The 21,410-nt window shown below is 39.8% G+C and overlaps 1 protein-coding gene across 1 annotated transcript in view; it reads right to left on the bottom strand.

The window, feature by feature from the left end:
- The window catches only part of LOC122790956 (proteasome subunit beta type-5-like), a 38,001-nt gene extending 19,566 nt beyond the window's left edge, over positions 1 to 18,435 (bottom strand). The window contains exons 1-2 of the mRNA XM_044058677.1: positions 18,115 to 18,435; positions 8,779 to 9,085 (exon numbers count right to left, since the gene is read on the bottom strand). Of these exons, the coding sequence (XP_043914612.1) occupies positions 8,779 to 9,085; positions 18,115 to 18,330 (523 nt within the window). The 5' untranslated portion in view covers positions 18,331 to 18,435. The remainder of the gene's footprint in view (positions 1 to 8,778; positions 9,086 to 18,114) is intronic.
- Between the last annotated feature and the right edge of the window lie 2,975 nt (positions 18,436 to 21,410).

Raw genomic sequence — 21,410 nt, 5'->3', positions numbered from 1 at the left:
TTTGTTTTTTGGTACAGAAACAAGACAGACTCTTGTGCATCTAAGACTTGAAGGACATTCAGTATAGGTGGTTTTGGGGCTGTGCTAGTAGGTGTACTGAATTGGTTAAATCAACTGCTAGCTCTTGCTTTTTGAACAGTAACAGTTTTAGCTACAGACACATATTACAGCTTACTCATATTAAGGATAAACTGTTAGGAGTTCTTGGTGTGCGTGTGTGTAAAACAATCTTGATCAAGTTTCAATTATTCTTGATCAGCCTGATCTGGAAGGTACTGGTAGGTATTGGGCTGAGTCTGAAGTGGCTGAAACCCTAAGGCTCTAATGTTTATAACTCCGATATGCATCTGTACAGTGTAAAGCTTATCTGGGTGTCACAAGTGTTGGCAATTACCCAGGGCAGCACTGCAAATTTACTACATGCTTGCAAGGCCAAATGCTCCTTATATATTATCTGGTGGTCAGGGGTGTTAACACAAACAGTAGCTCCTGTCACATTTAACTTGGTAGCAGCAGGTGGGATTTTGTCTCAAACAAGACTTACTAACAATAGATCACCAATATCAACTGGCTAGAAATATTTCAATTAAAGCAACAATCCGCATCCATCTATTAATCTCTATGGCCTGCATCAAATCATTTCTGACCCTCAAGGTTAGACAAAGCATCACACATAGCCAATTCGACTGGATACTTGCAAGTAATCCCACCTGCATCTCTCACTCCGTAGTTCTGACTATTAGTGATCACAAACCTACTTATGCTGTCACCTGTCAACCAAAACTTGCATCCTATCCATGGACTAGAAAGACTAAACTTCAGTCCCAACATTATTTCATTGAGGTGTTAAACTGGCAACATTTAGAAACCCTTCTCCTAGATGATGGTGTCTTACTTTTTTCAAACCAGCTTTCTACCACCTGACTAAATTGTGACTCAAAGCTTGCAAAACACGGAAACCAAACTCCTATGTAGCATTCCAATTGTATAGACCAACATCTAAGAAACCAAACCAAATATGCAATACAAAAGTGAAAAGAAAAACACTACCACAACCTACAAATAATTACTTCTTACAACCTTAAAAACCAGGCAAAAACCACACAACAAAACTCAATCTCAGGTGAAACTAACTTCAACATTGTATGCAAACAGCCAGCTCCATAAAAAAAAAAAAAAAAAATTACACCGGTACCACACTAGCTCCAATCAGAATACATTTGTAATGTTGCCAACTCAATAGCCTATCCAACAGCTATCCTTAGCAATAGATCAGTGCAAAGGAATACATACCATTACTCTGGGGAAAAAAAATCAGATACCATCCCTACTCACAAAGGTGGCCAAAATGATTCCATTTCCAACCACCAACTCATTGCCATTCTATCCCCCCAAAAAAATATTGGAAAAATGTATCCGAAAGCAATTCCCACACCATCTAATTACAACTATCTTTTCTCCCACCACACAACATGGCTTTAGAGCAAAACCTACCATACACACGGCTTTCATTCCTTAATACAGCCTACTCTTGTGTTGATCACCACTCACTAACTGCCGACACATTTCTATATCTTTCTAAAGCATTTCATGCAGTCTCCCTCAAATTTCTACTCACAAAGCTTACTACCTTTGAACTCAACCCCTCAGTTATATCATGGATTACCATCTCTTTCTCTCTGACAGAAATTTGCATTCTGGAAAGATACCTACCAATTGTTCCTACCCAGTAACTTTGTAACCCCACAATGACAAACAAATCAGTGGAGCAACTGTACGATATGCAACTTGTAACTCATACCCATTCCACTGATAAACATCAAGAAATAACTCAAAACAGCTTTCACTCAATTAGAAGACTGCTTAACTTTCACAAAACTAAATATTAAATGCTAACAAACTCATGACATTTACAAATAAGAAACCATCCAATACTGAAAGACCCCAACCGGTGTCACCAGTAATAATACCTCTCGTCTAGGACAATAGTTGACTACATCAACAAATTAAAACTTTTGATCCACACATCAGCTAGACCAGGACAAAAAAAAAAAAAAAAAAAAAAAAAAAAAAAAAAAAAAAAAAACCAAAAACTTGGCACATGCACAATTTCTAAACTTTCAAGCCCAACTCCAAATTGTGCAAATCCATTCTCCTCCCTAGTTTGCTGTATGCAGTCTCAATTCAGACTAATGTTAAAAAACTTCCACAAGTAAACTCTCAACTGCCTACAACATAACTGCTAAATCTGCTACCAATCGTCCTCACAGAACTCATCACTGTATCCCTCTCCATCAATTGCAATGGCTGGAATTTAGCAGAATGCTTGATTACGCTCAACTAAATACAGCATTTACTAATCTTGACAGTCCTAACAGATGTCTAGCCATCAAAAACTTAACTGCTCTGTATGGATCCATGGACCTACACCACTTGTCTTCCCAAAAGCAGTTTTGGGAATTCTTTATAGTCAGTTCATGTTTCCAAACTATGGAACTCTCTCCCACCCAAATTCATTATTGAAACTACATACAATTCTAAAACAACTTAACTTCTGCATGGTGCTGCCACTGTAATAACACCTGATCACCACACCTTAAAAATCTCCTTGCTTCCCCCACCCTTCTATCTCCCTCCACCTTGTAAATACTCCTCATTTCACCCTATTAACCTGTGTCACACCCCCTTGTAACAAAAAGAAACTCAAACCATAACTGCTCTTCTCTCCCTCTTCTTTGTTCCTTTCCCCTTTACACTCATTTCCACTACAACTTCCTCTATGCACATCACCTCTATGCAACCATTCCCTCTCACCTTATGCCTCCAATAAAACCACTCCCTATCCTTCCCTCCAACACGGCTCTCCTGACATATTAATACTCACAGCCATCTCCATCTCCTTAAGCATGCTGTTACTTCTTCCTCCATTACTTCACTTTCATTCATAGATTAGTGCTAGGCTAATTGCCCTTGTGGGCCATTTTAAGCCTATCCAATTACCCCATGTGAGAATCAAATCCCGTACCTTGTGTCTGCAAGGTAAACACCTTAACCATTCTGCCATCCTCCCACCCCCACTAAACTTACCCAACTTACCCTTTTACTACTCTTCCATGACTGTCAGAAATCTACAATCCTCTAAATCTTTTATATGTTTGTAAATCTTGCAAGTGCCAATATAAATTTTAAAATGTTAATTACAAACAGTAAAAGACAAATACTACAATTGTAACAATAACGTTAAAATGATCCAATTGTTTAATTTACAGCAAAACAATTGAAGACAATACTTAATTTTATAACCAACTGCATTTATCTTTTACGGAGCTTTTTCAACTTTTGTTAACTTTGGAGAACTGTGTATTGTTACACTAGGTACCGAAACTAAGACGTGCATTACCATAGCTAAAAATTCATTCATTCCGCCAGATTTGAGCTCCAGCATGAAATAGGAATAATTTCAAATACAGTTACAGAACTGAACATATGGGAGGGGTGGATGAGGAGACGGGAAGTCTCAATAAAGATGTCAAAGCTAGAATCAGAGAGGCTGCATCCTACTGGCACAGAACTGTCAGGCGTAGTGTAAGACAAAAGAATGCCAAAAAAGCTGTAAAGTAAGGTGTGCAACCAGTACTACGTTATAGTACAGAAACATTGGTAATAAAGGCAGAGCAGTGGAAGAAGCTAGAGATGAAGTGCCTGAGGTGGGTGGTAGAATGCACATGTTGGGACAGATAATGAAATTAGGATACAAGTGCTGAAGCCAAATGGCTCCAATTGCAAAAAAGGTCAAAGAGGACAGATTATGGTGGTTTAAGCACATGTGCAGAAAAGAAGACGACAATCTAGTGAAAAAGATTTGGGAAAGACAAGATGGAGATTAAGAAGAAATGAGAGCGTTCAGCAAAGAGGTGGCTGGATTGTGTGAGAGAGAAGAGCTGCAACTGTTAGGCATGAGTGTTGAAGGCAGGACAGGCACTGAGCAGAGACACAGAGATTGCAACAGTTGACAACACTCTAACCTAATGTAGAAAATGGAGAAAGGGGGGTTGAGGATAATGGATGACTATTACAGAAATTACTGTTATTTCAATTGCACAAAATGGGTAATGCAAGTCACAGTAAACATTAATGATCTATCAAGGGCTTCATATAGATATGCCTCAGTGGTAGAGGCACAAAGGGGGAAAAAAACGTAAATGTTCTCCCTCTTACGGCAGCCATCTTCTTAGGTCATAGGATATTCATCCATAAGGTAGGCCAACAGATTATTCACCATTTACAGTAGATCCTACAAAGCAGGACTAGTTCAAGGCTAATGGACTGAAGATGACCTGTGTTAATGCTGAAACATGGGAAGTAAAGTGTACACCACTGGCAGATGATTTTTACCTCTACCAGCAAGGCATTCTATCCAAATGGGATACAAATACCAGTAAACAGGACTACAGAAGCTATGATGCTGCAAATGCAATTGCAAAAGATGTGTGTAAAACTGGAGAATTACCTTTTCCTGCTACAATACTGGTAAATTTTACTTATTTTTTTAATCTTCTTCTCACTGTTAAACTCACTCGTATTCCTTTCTTACGCCTAGTAATCACAGTTTTCTAAGAACTGTTTTCACTTCACAACATGTGTGCCCTCAATCCTCTCCTTCACTTCATTTTTTTTTTTTCAACTTTGCAAATTTCTTTTCCACTGAAAATGCTGATGCCTTATATGTCTGCAACCACTCTGGCTTCTTTGCTTCATTTGCTCAAAGTTCTTTTTAATCTTTACAATGACATTCAGGATAATGTTATGTACAAATTCATATCTTAGGTATACTGCGTAAACCCCAAAAGAAAAATACTACTCCATGAAACCCTGATTTTTCCAATCATATTCTAAAGGGTGGGATTCACAGATGCTTGCTTTGCAACTTCTCAAAATGCTTGGATGAAAGAAACAATAAACCAGGGTTGTGACTGCTGATCTTTAACAAGCTGATACCTTTGAGAGAAGACACATTTTTAAATCTAATTATAGGAGAACTCCACCCAAAAGTCAAGTTTTTACTTTCCAAAAAGTGATTGTCCTTTCCTGTAATGCAACACTAAACACATCACATACAGAAAAAGCATAATCTAATATTACATTTGCCTTTATTTAAATGTGCCTTATCAGCCAGAATCACACCTCAGACAAACAGTGTAACCTGAAGTCTGAACGAAGGCAAGACCTTCAAGCATTGTTTTCAAGATGCAAATGTCTTTCCCTTTAATCAAACGGTCAGGGTCACAAAGAAAGAAAGAAAATATGTTCATCTAATTCTTCTTACTTTGTTAGTACCCGACTTTGCAGTTTTCTACACTGTACTTTGCTGTAAAAAAGTGCGTTTCCTCTGGTGTTTTGTTGCAACATTGTTGCATTGGATACAGTGTTTTGTTGAGACAGGTCAGTGAGTTTAGGAAATATTAACAAAGACCAATTCTAGCTACAGTACTTTAAACTGTGGATGAAACAATCTCAACCAAAGTAATATCTCTTAATCACAGCGTTCAGATTTCTCACACTTAACAGTGAACTACAGCTGTTACTTTGAAAATAATTATCTCAGCTATATTTTCAAGCCTGTCAATCAAACATTCCATAAATGCTGTAACAGAGATGGCCAGTAACAAAATTTAAAGAAAAAGTAATTAAAAGTGTGGACTGATGACAGTGAAAAATTAGGCAGTTACAGTACTGCTGTGAAATGATGACAGAGGACCACGGTAAATGATAGAAATTCTCTTTCTGTCCATCTAAAATGACATCAGGGAGGTGAACGCACCGACTGTAAAACTAGGGACGGCTTGCACCTGTCACCCCTGGGCTTTCGGATATTGGCAAAGGCTCTTGCCACCCCCATAGTGCCTTTTTTAGGCAAGGCTCAAAAGACAAATCCACCTCCATAAACAACACAATGAACAAAAAACTAAGGGTAATGCTGCTAAACGCCAGACGTCTTAACCTCAAGATGCATGCACTCGAAGCTCTCCTCAGTATGGAGAACAGTGACATATGTGCAGTGACAGAAACCTGGTTCAAGGCTCCAGAGAGCACCCCAGCACTACCAGGTTATACCTCATACTATGCATTTCGGCCCCAAAACTCAGACCAAACCACAAAAGGAGGGGGAGTATCCATTTTTATCAAGGATACCCACACCTCCAGGTTAGTGGCGTTGCACGAAGCATCGGAGACCATCCATGTGCAACTAACAGTGGGCAAAACTGCTTTTCAGTTTATAGCATGCTACAGACCACCCTCTCAAAATCAGGAATCCCACTCGGCTTTCCTGAAAACATTGGAGAACATGAAGTTCTCTCCAAACACCATCATATTGGGCGATTTCAACTACCCAAACGTAGACTGGGAGCATTATTCAAGCCCCAACACCCTAGCCCAAAGGTTCCTGGAATTTATTAACTCAAACACCATGGAACAATTAGTCACCACCCCAACAAGAGGGGATAACATACTCGACCTGATCATTACCAACATGGGGACTCTGTCTTCCATACCAGAAGTAAACCACTCATTGGTAAGATCAGAACATAAATTAATCTCACTAGATATCCAAAACCCCTCCCCACCCCCAGCCCAGAAAACCACAGTGAAAAACTTCTCAAAACCGAACTTCACACTTCTCAAAACAGAGGACAGAAATTGAATCCTTCAAGGCCCCCGGGACAAGGGAAACTACAGCCCAAACAGCTGAATCCTATATAAAAACGCATTCTATGGAAAGGATCATCATGGAACTCAAACAATGACATTGGGGACCTACAGACACTAGATCCTACCAAATTCGGCTTTGTCAAGAACAGATCCTGCCTCTTGAACCTGGTCGACTTCTCTGAAACAAGTCACCAAGGTCATAGACGAAGGGAAGGTAGTCCACACAGCCTATCTGGACATCGCGAAGGCATGACACAATACCCCACTCGGGCATCATAGATAAGCTATCCAGCCTAAATATAAACCCCTATGTCACAAGATGGGTTGCAAACTGGCTCAAAGGCAGAACCCACAGAGTCAGAATTGCTGGAGCCATGTCTGACTCAAAACCGGTCACAAGTGGTACACCACAGGGCTCAGTCCTGGGACCTCTCTTGTTCGGTATATACTTCTCTGAGGTGCAGGCCAGCATGGGAGGACTGTGGCTGACCAAGTTCGCAGAGGACTGCAAACTGGGTGCCATAATTGACTCTCCAGCTGACACGAGCATCCTTCAAAAAGGTCTCACAGAGACGAACTGGTGCCAGAGCCACGGTCTAAAGCTAAATGCCAAAAAGTGTATAGTCATACCCTTTGGCAAAAACAAAGTACCCACAAATTATCACATAGGTGGAAACCCACTAAGCACGGAGGAAGTAATTAGGGATCTGGAGACCCAAGTTGATAGTAATCTCTCCTTTGACAACCACATTGCCAAAGTGGTTAGAAAAACTTTCTACATAGCCTACCTTATGAAAGGATTTACATCTAGATCGAAGGAGGTCATAGTGCCCCTTTATGCGGCCCTAATTAGGCCCATAATAAAATACAATGCCCCCTTTGGGATGTATCTTAACCGACACCTGCAGCAACTAGAAAGACCCCAAAAGTACCTCACAAAAAGAGTCAAAGGACAGATGCCATACGCGGCTCGGTTAGAAGAACTCCAACTCTACTCAGTTGTGTACCGCCTACTTAGAGGCGACCTATGCCTGACATATAAAGCGATGTCCAACCCAGAATTAATGAACTTGCTCCACCTCAGAAAATCCAAATCCCTTAGAGCTACGCGCTCGAGGGATCTGAACCTCTGCACAGAAATAAACAGAACATGTTGGAGGGACAGATTCATAACCCAGAGGCTTCCCTTGCTCTGGAATAGAATCCCAGTCCATGTGGAGCCCCTTCACTGACTCTCTTCAAGAAGAATCTTAATGAGTGGATGGGGGATCGTAGGTTTACCCCGGGGATTACTTCAGTGTCACTACTAGACAGAGGCATGGTAAACTAACCTTAGTAAGGGTTCGGTAAACCCAAATCGAAGGGTGGCGAAAGCCAAACTCACTCGTGCTAGGCTTATAAATGCCTCAGGGCAGATAGCCTAGTATGAACCTATAAAGTGTGCTGGCCATGGCAGCCTCCTTTAGGTCATTTTTGGGTATAACAAATAAGAAAATAATAGTAACCATTTACTTTTCTGCATTACTAATGTCTTTGCATCAAAGTTCAAGATTTGCTGATTTTCTTTTTCATATTTTGGGTGCTGTTCTCCTTTAAAACAACTTTAATGATGGTATCCACATTTCAGCAACGATTATAATGAAACAGGAAGTCTGAGGTTACAAAGTCTGGAGTTGTAAGATACAGTAAAAGAAACCAGACTGTTTTTTCAAGAGCTCCTTCAAGTTATGGTAACCACTCTTCTCCTAATTGGTCTGAAAGTTCTCCAGTGGTGCTACCTTCTGGGCCGAGTAGAGGTCATCCACTATACTGGAATTTGGATTGGGGGGGGGGGGTTAGGGTTAGAATGTTTCTACATGGCTCAGAGACCCATCAACAATATATAACATGAATCCCACATAAACCTCCAAAAACTAATGTGAAGACTACGGAGAAAACCTATGTACACACACTCTGCAGAAGGTGTACGGGATTTTAATATTGGTTTACATCAATTTTTTGCACACCAATTAAATTAGTGACAAGAAAAACAAAATTCATAAGAGAGACAATATCAGAAATTATTACCTGGACCTCTCTTATCCCAACCACAGATCATCGTGCCCATGGACAGCCCCATACCCTTGTACTGGTATACCATGTTCGCTAAAAGTTTGGAGGCTGCTGCCACAGAAATCCTCTCCTTGTTCCGTAGCTCATAGATGCGACACTGCCTTGCCAACAGGCGCTCCCAGAAACTACAATCTGCTGCCCCTCCAGCCATAGTTCCTAGAAGGTAAGGATTGATCTCTATAACTTTCTTCACAGTCTGGGAGGCGATGTATGCTCCAGCTGTAGCTCGGGAGTCCACTGCAACAATGACACCATGCTGAAACTAAGACAGACAAAAATTAAATTCAAAAGTGGCACACAATACGCCTGTTATCAGAATCGCATCTAAATCTGCTCTTTTGTACTCTACCCTGAATGTAACCAAAGCAGCAAAGTGGAAATGTTGAAGAAAACTGTAAAACCAGAAACTTAGTGGAGGATTGCTTTCCAAAAAAACACAAGACAAAGGAATCACTGAGCGGACCAGTAATGAACTGTAATCACGACTTTGATGTAAAGTGGAGCACAAATTTAATAAAACAATGCACTTTTGTCCGAACACAATTTCACAGGGGCTTCTTCAGAACTGTTAGACAACATGGTTACATCACGTAAAATATCCATATGCACATGTCGTGAGATACCAAATTAAGCTACTTTCCACAATAAAAAGAAGTGGAATAAAAAATAAACCAATTCTCTTATACCATAAAATACATATAAAACTTCTTATATAACCAGATTTGTTAGAAAGTTCACTTTAATAACTAACTCAGTGAGTAACCAGCAAAATATTTCATTTTTTTTTGTTGTCTTTCGGCTTTTCCCAGTTAGGGGTCTGTTAAAATAAATTACAAGCATATGACCCAGACACAAAAAATATGGCACGTATTAACGTCACACACAAATTACCCAACAATATTAAAACCAAAAATTCAGTTTATAATTTAGCCACACTCAGTTTTAACACAGGGTTTACGAACACATATTCATTCACTCTACTATGAATACAGCTTGGTAACCTGTTCAACCATACTCTTCTGCAAATTTCAAATAGAGCCCACAAGTACATTTTTCTTGGATAAAATATAAACCACAGAGTTACTCTAGAAACATGCAAAATTCAAACAGTACCTGTAAATATTTTTATCCATTCAAGAAAAAAAGGCATACTTGTGGAGAACTATAAGTGTACATCCTATGTAGCATGAATCTAATGCAAACAAAGTAAAAATTCTGTGCAACATTAAAGTCCCAGAATACTTAAAATATGCTGCCATAAAGCATCACTGTATCGGAGAGCCGCTTGGTGTCTCCCGGCCAGATCAGCTCCTTAAACACTATTTTTTCTCATGCTGCAATCTCTCTCTTCATATTTCTTCTAATCTCACCCCAAACAAGCACTGATGCATATTTCATTCTTAGAGCAATTCTCAATGCATTAAAATGTGCAAGCTCAACAGATCCATAGACTAAAAGGTTCTCCAGAGATATTAGGGTCACATTGCTCTCCCCCTTATCTTTACTGGAAATTCAGACTACTGAAAATAAAATGCTACTACATGCAGTGCTACCGCACTACTCATTTTTGACAAAAATATCTAACTGCTGAGGCTTTCCCCATGAAACACCAAATGCAAGAAAGTCTCTTGCTCTGTGGAACACACCTAATAACCAAAATAAAGAAATCTCATAATCGTAAACTTTAAATGCCAAAACATTACCAACATGCACAAGTTAGTTTAAAAAATTCCCATTAACTGGTCAATGTACTTTCTACCACTTTAGCAAATCCAGCATTAAGTAACCATTTTCAATATGCAAACAGATGCTTTAATTACACACCGAACACATTTTTAAAGTGTCAGTAAAATGATTTGAGGTCAGATCCCAAAGAGTTGTTCTTGGTGTAAATCTGCCTCAATTCTTAAAGACTTGCTCTCAGTGTAAGGTCTACATATAAAACAGGTTTACACTGCAGTTACTTCAAAAAAAAGACTTGTTCTCAAAGTAAATGGACCCAATGTCTACCTGCAAATGAGAGAATGCTTATATATCACTGCATTCCACACATTTTTTCACATTCTATGCAAATACTAAAACATTATATGTATACAACAGTAACACTTACAGGGCATCTCCAGCTATGTTGCTGGATTTTTGAAGCACGAGGAAATGTTTTATCACGAGAATGGAGTAGTAGCTGGTTGGGGGTGTAGTGCCTTTGTAGCTACGAGCCTAGGACAGGGCATGTGCACTACTTGGTCTCGACACAGACAAGAGTGAGGTAGTTCTAGCCACCTGATGTGCTTAAGGGCAAGGCAGTGATGAGAAAAGTAAGCTTTACTGCATGCAAATCTGACTATTTTATTATAGCGCTGATTATGTTTTCTCTTCTGTGTGGCCTGGGGGTTGCTGAAAATTGGTGATACGTATAGGAGTGTGGGAAGAAGATAGGAGACTACAGTTGTCCTGTTAAGTTTGCCGAGATAGTTACCTACTAGTTTGTTTTGGAGACTACTGCAATTAATGTTTGTTGGAAGTGGTGATTATGATCAAGGACAGCATAATTATCAAAAACCTGTTAAGTCATCAATTTTTCAAATGTACATAAAGAAAGCATCTGTTACATTATACAAATTTAATGGGACACTCCCAGAGATGTTTTTGTTTTGATTCTGGTCTTTGTTTACATTTTCAGTCTAGCTTTCTGAGCATGTCCCAGCTTTGGCTGTGGGGGTTGGGGACGAAGCACTTATAGGAAGTCTCAAAGGTTTTACAGATTCCATCACAAATTGCAGCTGTACTCACAACAGCTTTGAGTTGTTAATTAGTTTCACCTGTGCTTTTTATCCTCAGAGAAAAGTAGCCTTTCAGGAATGTTACAACCTGATTTGCTACTGTCTTGCAGGACAGCATATGAATAATGCAAAGCAGAGACAGACAGACACACACGTATCATCATTTGCAGAAACATTTTTTTCTGTGCACACACACGGCTGCGGTGGTGCAGCGGTTAGCGTTGCCGTCTCACAGCAAGAGGTTCTCCGGTTCAATTCTCGGCTGGGATGCCTTCTGTGCAGAGTCTGCATGTCCTCCCTGTGGTCGCGGGGATTTCCTCCGGGTGCTCCAGTTTCCTCCCACATCATAAAAAAGACATGCTGTAGGTGGATTGGACACTTTTAAAATTGCCCTAGGTGTGAGTGCATGCATGTGTGCCTTCTGTGGAAGGTTGGGCGCTGGGCTGCCAACTCGACACCGTAAAACTCCACTGCCAATCATGAGCGGACAGGTGATCCACTGTGGTGACCCCTGAATGGGAACAGCTGAAAGAAGACTCAGCTAATTTGCATCTGTGACTCACTAACATATTCAATAAAAATATGAAATCAACAGCCAAAACGCTGGAAAATCCATGTCAATAACTGCCTCCTCCCACACCAAAGTTAAGAAATTTGCAGGCCAATAATATATAAAAAAAACATTGCAACAAAAATACAGAAAATACATAATCATTCTCATTTCTTTCTCAATGTGTGCACATGGTACAACAGCTGAAGTCACAGTTTGACAATCTCTCAAAAATAAAAAAAAAACTACATGTACCTGTACTATCTAGCAGCTGCTTGGAATGCATCTGCTTAACTTAGGTTTTTGAAAAGATCATTTCAGTGGCTACCAATCTAGCATGCATATAACACAGCATGGCCCTCATTCCCAGCACATAACTTAAAAGGACCATTACCCCCTTTCACAATACGAACACAGCATTCTTCAAAAATAGTAACATACAGGGAGTGCACTAAACTCCAGCTTTTCACACTTAATCACTTACAAAGCCATACACTGTCAATAATGGCTTTTGTACCACTTCTCATACACTGAGATTACAATCCTTTCAGTGTTAAATATTCACAGTAAGGGAATCCCACATACATACGTAATGAACCTCTGTTTCCACTGTCTCATCACGGAGAATGGGGACATTTTCACTGCATCTCCAAAGTGGAAGAATGTTTCACCTCCCTCCACTCCCTCCTACTGTTCATAGGTAGGTACTAGACTATCGGCCCGAGGGCCTACGTAAGCCTAGCCAACAAGGCTCCCTGGCTTACACCACCCAGGAAAGTTATTTTCCTGTGCCACTATCGAGCAGAGACACAGAAGTGATCCCTGGGGTGTATTTCCTATTTTCCATCCACTCATCAAGATTTTTTTTGAAGAGTGCTAATGAAGAACTTTGCTTGACATTCTTTTAGCAGTGAAAAGTTTTGTTTTAATTGAAACTTTAAGTGATTAACAAACTAACAGTACAGAATGACGAAACCAAACCTACAGTAAATTACTTAAAAATGACATACTGTGGCAAATCTGGCATTATTATTATTACAGATTTTAGTGTTTAGGTAAATAGAAAATGTTAGTCAATGTAGGTAACTAAGTGGATTGAGATAATATTTTTGTTAAAAGTGGTCCTTAGCACAGGCCGACAGCTTTAACAGCAATTTGTAGACAAGCATATTCTCACGAGGAATACACGCGCATGCACACACACCAACCCAACCAGCGTTCTTGAGCTAAAAGGTCAAGAGATATGTATGGAGGGCAGAGAAAAATACAAGGAAATTCAGGATACATTTTGCCAAATTAAAGAAACATACTGGATTTTCCTTGTATGTCTGCCTCGTCTGGATTTCAAACTTTTTTTTTTTTTGAAAAAAAATAAACTAAAGCAGCAAGGGATATCTTCCTCTCCTTGTTGCTTGCTTCCCAAAGCACTAATGTACTGCATAAGCATGGGAATGCAAGTCCCATACGCAACTCAAGGAAGGAACAGGATACGGAGGGGGGGGGGGGGGAATCGAACAATTACCATTATAAAGTAATTTCTTTCTTATGTATAGTCATTGTACAATAGCAATAACCAACTCCAGGGTATGTTATACTGAAGATTTACCCACAGTTGCCTTTGTTTAATCACTTGGACTTTGCCCTTATTCATTACCCAACTGTGGGTAAGTTAAGCAATAAAGCACGGATGGGTGTGAGTAATGCTGGATTTACCCACGGTTGGAGTGGTTTGGTAATGAGGGCGAAGCCAGAGTGACCAAACAAAGCCAACCGTGGGTAAAATCCAGCACTGCCCACACCTAGCCATGGGTTATTGCTATTATGTAATGACACTATTTAAGAAAAAAAAAAAAAAAAAAAAAAAAAAAAAACAACTTACTTTTCTTAAATAATGGTAATTGTAGAATGCCTCCATGCTACCCCTTCTGCAGGTATCCTTAGGCATTTCTGATGTGTACTGCGCATGCGGAAGGGTCGTGTTCCCACGCTTATGCAGTGCATCAGTGCTATGCAGAGGTAGCAACAGAGAAAGGAAGATCTCTTTTCTAATGCCATCTTGCTATGTTAAGCGAGTTTAACACAGCGAGATATCTTTAAAAAAAAGCAACGGAGAAAGGAAGACCTCCGTTGCTTTTAAGGTATCTCGCTATGTTAAACGTATAACATAGCGAGATTAAAGCAACGGAGATCTTCCGTGCTCCGCTGCTACCTGTGTGCATGCGCACACACACACACAAAAATCAGATATACTGAGTCCTGGCGACCGGACTTTTTCCCGTAAGTATATGTCAGATTTACAATGGGCACGCTGGTTGGGCTGGCCAATCAGCATGCTTGGTTTTGAATGTTTACAGCCAGTCATTGTATAATATTCATTATACAATGACCCCCATAAATATTCCAAAATGTGCATGCCTATTGGCCAGCGTGCCCATTGTAAATCCCACAACATACCAACCCGTTGTAAATCCCACAACATACCAACAGAAAAAGGTCCAATCGCCAAAATGGAGCAATGGAGACTTTTTCTCCGTTGTTTTCATTTGAAAGCATTGATGTACTGGGTATGTGTGGGACGCAAGTCCCATATGCATGCTCAGTACATCAAAACAAGGAAGCAGTGTACCACAACCAGCGGTAGAACAGTAATGTGCAGTTACACAAAGTCATTATTTAAGAAAAGTAAGTATTTTTTTCTTAAATAATGTCATTGTAGAATAGCAGTAACCAACTCCGTGGTTGTGGTACATTGAAATTCACCCAAGGTTGGCTTTATTTAATCACTCGGGATTAAACCACACCAACTGTGGGTAAATCTTCAATATACCACACCACGTTGTGAGTTATTGCTATATCATGTATATAAGCATACCTATATCTAAAGACAGGCCTACTTCAAAACATTGAAATCTCATAACATTGTCCCTCAAAACAAAACACTGAGACCATAGATCGAAAACCCAAAACAACAAAACCTCAAGACACAAACTTCACATCATAAGATTGAAAATTACAATGCAAATGTAAATAACATCCCCTTCACCTATAACACCACCAAACTAACAAACACCCCTGCCCTCACACCTCCTGTAAATTATATACCAACTCCAGGATCGCACTACAGTGGGAAAAAGTTAAATTTCCTAACCCCACTGTATCACGATCACCATACTGAATGTAAACATAATGTCTAAATCACTTACCTGTATGGCCTAAAAACACATACAGATTGGCAAAATAAACACTTCTTTCCCTACTCACTTCTCCCAGCACTTCTCAGAACACTAACTTAACTTCCATGAAAGCAACACATTCATATGTTTATATTCTGTACGGTGGTTGTACTTTTAATTTGACATTGGGATATGCTGCTGAGCAGCATTTACATTGCAACAGAAGAGAGAAACATTGTGGAGAGATGTGGGAAGAGCATAGGGAGAGTTTAGCAGAAAGGTCATCTGCAAGGATATATAGAAAGTGGGACACACAGAGGAAGTGTAAAAAGGCTAGGTTGGGGGGTGAAAGGAGGTATACGAGACGTAAGGAGGAGGTATTAAGCGGAGCTAGGATACAAGATGCACAACAGAACAACAGTTTAGAGTATGGCTTCAAGGAAGATAGATTTTAGTGGTTGTTTATGCAATAGGTTCATAGGTAGGTAACAAGGCTATTGGCCCTAGGGCCTATATAAGCCTAGCCAAAAATGTACCCTGGTTTTCACCACCCAAGAAAATTATTTTCCTGTGCCCCTGTCGAGCAGAGCCACAAAAGTGATCTCTGGGGTGAATTTCCTATTTCCCATCCAATCATCAAGATTTTTCTTAAAGAGTGCTAATGAGGAGCTCTGTTTGACATAGATAGGTAGTCTGTTCCAGAGTATGGGAAGTTTCTAGGACAGGAATCTATCCCTCCAGCATGTTCTGTTTATTGTGGTGACAAGGTTTAGGTCCCTAGAGCATGTAGCTCTGAGGGATTGGGATTTATTTAAGTGGAGCATGTCCAACAGCTCTGGGTTTAACATATGTTAGGCAGAGATAGCCTCTGAGCAGGCGATATAAGATGGAGTAAAGCTCGAGTTTTTTTGAGACTGTCTGCGTAGGGCATCTGTTTGAGGCCAGTTTGTGAGGTATTTCTGATCTTTCCAGTTGTTGTAGAGGTCTTGTGAGTTACATACCAAAAGGGGCGTTGTACTCTATAATGGGTCTAATGAGTGATGAGTAGAGGGGAACAATGTCCTCTTTTTTCTGGACGAGAAACCTTTTGCGATGAGGTGAGCCTGGATGAGAAACCTTTTGTGATGAGGTGAGCCACATAGAAGGATTTCCTGACCACTGTGGCAATGTGATTATTAAAGGAGAGACTACTATCCACCTGTGTCCCAAGGTCTCATCACATTTTTGGCGTTAAGTAGACTACCAGCTATGTGGTAGTTAGGGTCTATATTAGATCAGCGAACGCTTAAACAAGCGAATGCTGATTGATCGGCCTTATTTTAACGAAAGTTAAAAATATCGAAGCAACAGAAAGTCGGAAAGTTAAAAACATTGAAGCAACAGAAACTCAAATTTTTTCCTAGGGAAAGAATTTGGTTGTCCGTTTCTGTTGCTTCAGTATTTTCAGTGCTGTGGTGGAAAGTTACAGGTCGGAATCAGGCAAGTGTGCGATTGTGGGGATGTGTGTGTTAGGGTGGGTTAGGTGAGTTAGGGTTAGGGCTTGGGTTAGGTATGTGTGCGATTGTGTGGACATGAGGGTTAGGGCGGATTTAGGTGAGTTAGGGAGTGGGTGAGGCGAGTGTGCGATAGTGACGGACCTTACAATTTTAGCAACTTTCTAAGTTTATCACAGCAATATTTAAGATACCCCCCCCCCCACATTATTTTAGGTTTGGTCAAGATTTCTTCTTCGTGAACTAAGAGGTTGAAAATAACTGTATGGACAGATGCATGCCAAAGGGGGTATTATACTCAATATGCGGTCTGAGTGTCAAGTAACAGGGGTTAATGGCATCCTTAGTTCTATACATAATCCCTTTGTTTTATTAGTCATGCAACACACAGAGGCTTTCTTAACTTTTACAGGAGTACTGTGCACGGTGTAGTTTCTTGTGGTAGAGGGCTTCTCAATAATACAAACATGCACTTTTTTATAATGTAATACTACAAGATTACATATCTCGGTGCCTTTGTAGATTGCTGAGAAAATTAACAGCAATGATCATTACTAGTATAAAGTTTTATAGACTGCACAGGTACAATCTGCTCTGGTAGTCACAGTTCACTTTGCATACGCAAGAATGACAGGAGACACTAGAACACTGACAGGTGTGTGTGTGTGTGTGTGTGTGTGTGGGGGGGGGGGGGGGGGCAAACCATAAGTAGGACCTTAAACTTTTGGCTACTTTCTCTATATAAAACAAGAAAAGGCCCGTAAACACCGGTTAGGAGCCTGCAAACAAAAATCTAAAAAGGGTATTAAAAAAAAATCTACTGGCACAAGGTGCAGAGATACTGGAAGCACAAAAGTCAAGGTACTGCCTCTAAGTAAAGTGGACCACAAACGAAGCGAAAAGTGACATATTTGTGGTGTGTATGGGGGGGGGGGGGGGGTCATACAGCAATTCCTGGCTAAAAAGAAAAAAAGTCATGTCAATAACGAAGCCCCCCGCCTACATCCTCTTTTTAGGGTAAACAAATTATACATTACTGGTAATCACTAAGTGTCAAGTCTGTAAATTAGTATACAAAACACACAAGAACTACATATGTTTTTTTTTCAGAATCTGTTCACCACCTCCCTTAAACACTCTATAACAACTTATCAACGTTATTTTGATGTTTCGACATAAATGCTAAGTCATTACAATCAGAAAAAAAAAGAGAAAATGTATGCTACACATTAGTAACAAAATACATCTTCTATAATAAGGCTGGAAAACATGTATAACCGCATGTGAGGCTTTACCTTAAAAGCAAGAGTCGTTGTACCATGCAAGAACTCAATTTTTGGAGCACCTGAATCATCCAGTGTCAGGTCCCGCGTTAAATTGGCACTACCGATCTGCGGCACTCCTAACAGGTTATGCAAAGGTCCACTGACATGTTCGGACCCACCACCCATCCCAAAAAAGCCGCCCCGCAAAAACTCCACATCACTGCCTAAAAAGTCACAGAGAGCCATTGCTATTCTTTGTTACTCTTTGCCCTAGGAACAAAACCTCAGCTTTCTTCCGGTTCCAGTTCGTCTTCCTCCCCGTTTTGTTCATTCAGTCACTTTACTCTCGGTTGAGCTACAATACGCATGTGCACTGAGCATTAACAGTTTAGTCATTGCATCCGGAAGAGTTTGATACAGTTCATCCCTTTGGTAACGGAGGCCTCTAGCAAAGATATTCCGTTCACTGTTTAGTGCAGAGTCATTGTACTGTGAGTTGTAAACATGTCCCTGTTAATTTAACTTGCAGTATTTACTTTTGAAATTCTATGTAGAATTAAAACAAAATATTGAAGGGTTATTTTTAAATATGCACTCACGGGACTAGAGCAGTGATCCACTTTATTTTTTATTTTATTTTACATTTGTTGACCGGGCTAGTCTAGCTGGATATATGTCCATTTTCAGTAGGGGCCCGGGGAGAAAAGCTCCAAGACAATACAAACAGACAGATAAGTTTTGTTACAAAAAACAAAAAGTAGACATAGATATTTCTATGCATTTAACAGTACATTTCATAAAACTAGATACAAAGTTTAGAGCAAGATATATATATGTGCTGGGGGTTAAAATAGTATCCAGGTTCTTACTACATGCTTTCCATTGCACTACAGAAGATTAATTTAGTAGAGAGAGTACAGTTAGAAAAGATATTAGTAGCAGTAATGATAGGTTGGTTAGGGTTGCTACAAGGGCGCAGCCAGTGTATTTTGAGGACGTTTTTAAGTTTTTGATTGAAGAGTGGTAAGAAAGGAAGGGAAGTAAGTTCAGTCGGTAGAAGGTTCCAGTTTTTCCCAGTTATGTTTGAGAATACAGTCCCCTGTCATGTTGTGAGACAACAAGAAACAACTTATTCCCTGGCTAAAATGCCTCTCTTTATTGAGATTACAACACAAAACAGTTCAAGTACCAAACAATAAGGAGAAAAAGCAATTTGTAGGAAAAACGTCACAGACAATTGCAGAATACAAGCAGTGATGCCTTAAAATGGTGACAAACAAGTGCAATTTTTTTGGTTTAAGAACTTATCAATGCCTAAATGGCACTGAATAGAGTGGAAACATCTCTTGATGCACAGGCAAGATACCAAGGTTTGCTGAGCTCTGTGGAAATGAGCTTACAGCTTTATTCTGTGTTTTCAAACTCAGATAGACTGCTACCAGATGGCATGTCCCAGTCCTGTTAATGTAAAAGCGCAAAAAAGATTGCTTGAGAGTGTATGCTACCACAAAGCAACTTAAACTAGTTAGACAAGGCAATTTTAATTCAGTCAGACCAATAGCAAGACAGTTTGAGTAAATGCTGTAATTTCATACTTAAATATAGATAAATGGACAAATAAAACAAGAAACCAGTAGTCGATCGATTAAATAGCTTCCTGGAAGTACAGTTTTTAAATATAAGGGATTAGCTTTTGTCTGGATGGAACACAGTGCAAGGAAATTACATCAGAGGCACAGACAAGGACTCAAGCATTTTTGAGCACTGAGGGAATCAGTCAAGAGCCTTGCAAACACTTCCATTTTATACAGACACTTAAAACACAGGAAACTGTGCAGAATCCCTTTAGCAGAGACAAAGTTGCAGGAATACGTCAAATAAGTACCAACAAAAATACAATGTAGCAAATTACATAGTAACACTGCCAGTTAAGCTTCTCAGTTCTCAGCAAACAGTAAAATATCAGGCTCCTTGAAAACAATTTAAAGTACAAAAAGCAGCAGATAAAACAGTTAAATGAAGTGCAAAACAGTAAAATATTTTATCTTCCAATGATGGCACATGATTTATTCAGGAACCTGTCAGAGTGTGGGAAAGATGTTAAGCAGATGGGAGCTCTGTGAAAATGCTGATTTATAGTAAGGGAGGCTAACTCAAGAGCAATACTTTTTGCTGAGTTGCCTCTCAGTATTGGATTTATGTAAAACAATGGGTAGGAAAAGTACTTGATTATCTTACACAATTGACAATAGCAATAGAAGGGGGAGAGGCTTTGTTAGTCACATTACCGTAAGGGTGAAAGCCAGAGACACTGGCTTTTCAAACCACAACTGCAAAAGGGTGGGAGAATTGGGGAAAATTCACGCTGTTGTAAGATGTCAGACAAATTAGATACTACAGCGTGTTGTTTACAGTATATCAGGTCAGCATGTGAGCCAAAATAGCCAGGAAAATGTTTTGGTCCAGTAATATATATAATTAATTAAACAAGGACCAGGTAGCAAACCAATCAGTAAAACAGATCAGTACAAACCAGCTAAAACCAGATCCAAGAGCTTTTACGTCACATCCAAGATCCCACCAAGGCGAATTGCAAGTCTGTGGCCTCCACTTTTAACAGTACTGCCTCAGTTAAAGAACAAAAAATAGTTTACATACAGAAAATTCAAGCTGCTGTAAGAAGCTAGACAAATCAGCTACTACAGCTTGTTGCCCACAGTATATCAGGCCAGCATGTAAGACAAATTGGCCAGGAAAATGGTTTGGCCCAGTGATATATATAGAGTTAATTAAACAAACACCTGGACAGCAATACAGTACAATTCCTAACCCTAAAATCCTAACCATAGACCTATAACCCTAAGTTGTTAATCCTAAAACTTTAACCCTAACTCTACTGCCAAAACCCTTATCTTTTTGACCATTTTGTTTCCAAAGCAGTTTGTAAAGCCTCCTATATGGCTCATCTAATTTCCAAAAACATCTCCTGTGCTTCCAAAAATGTCTCAGTTCCTCTTTACTCATCTCTCATCTGATCCATTACTGAAGACAGTGCCCCTTTTGGCATGTATTTATGTAAATATTTCACTAAACCTGAGAGACCTACGTGATTCATAACTAAAACTATTTACTTGAATATGTATCCTACTGTATTTTGTATTGTATTCTGTATAGCCCACTGTATTTTGTATTGTTGGAGCTTTTCTCCCCGGGCTTCCACTGAAAATGGGCTCCTTGGGCCTAGTGGACTTCGCTGGTCATCAAATTGGAAATAAATAAAATGATCAATGGCCTCAAGACCCTTATTTTTCTGGACAGGCTGACAG

The sequence above is a fragment of the Protopterus annectens genome, chromosome 16.part0 (genome assembly GCF_019279795.1).
Source record: "Protopterus annectens isolate FY-2018-M chromosome 16.part0, PAN1.0, whole genome shotgun sequence".
Taxonomy (NCBI): domain Eukaryota; kingdom Metazoa; phylum Chordata; order Ceratodontiformes; family Protopteridae; genus Protopterus; species Protopterus annectens.
Note: the sequence above shows the minus strand (reverse complement) of the source record. Positions and strands in the feature narration are given on the sequence as shown.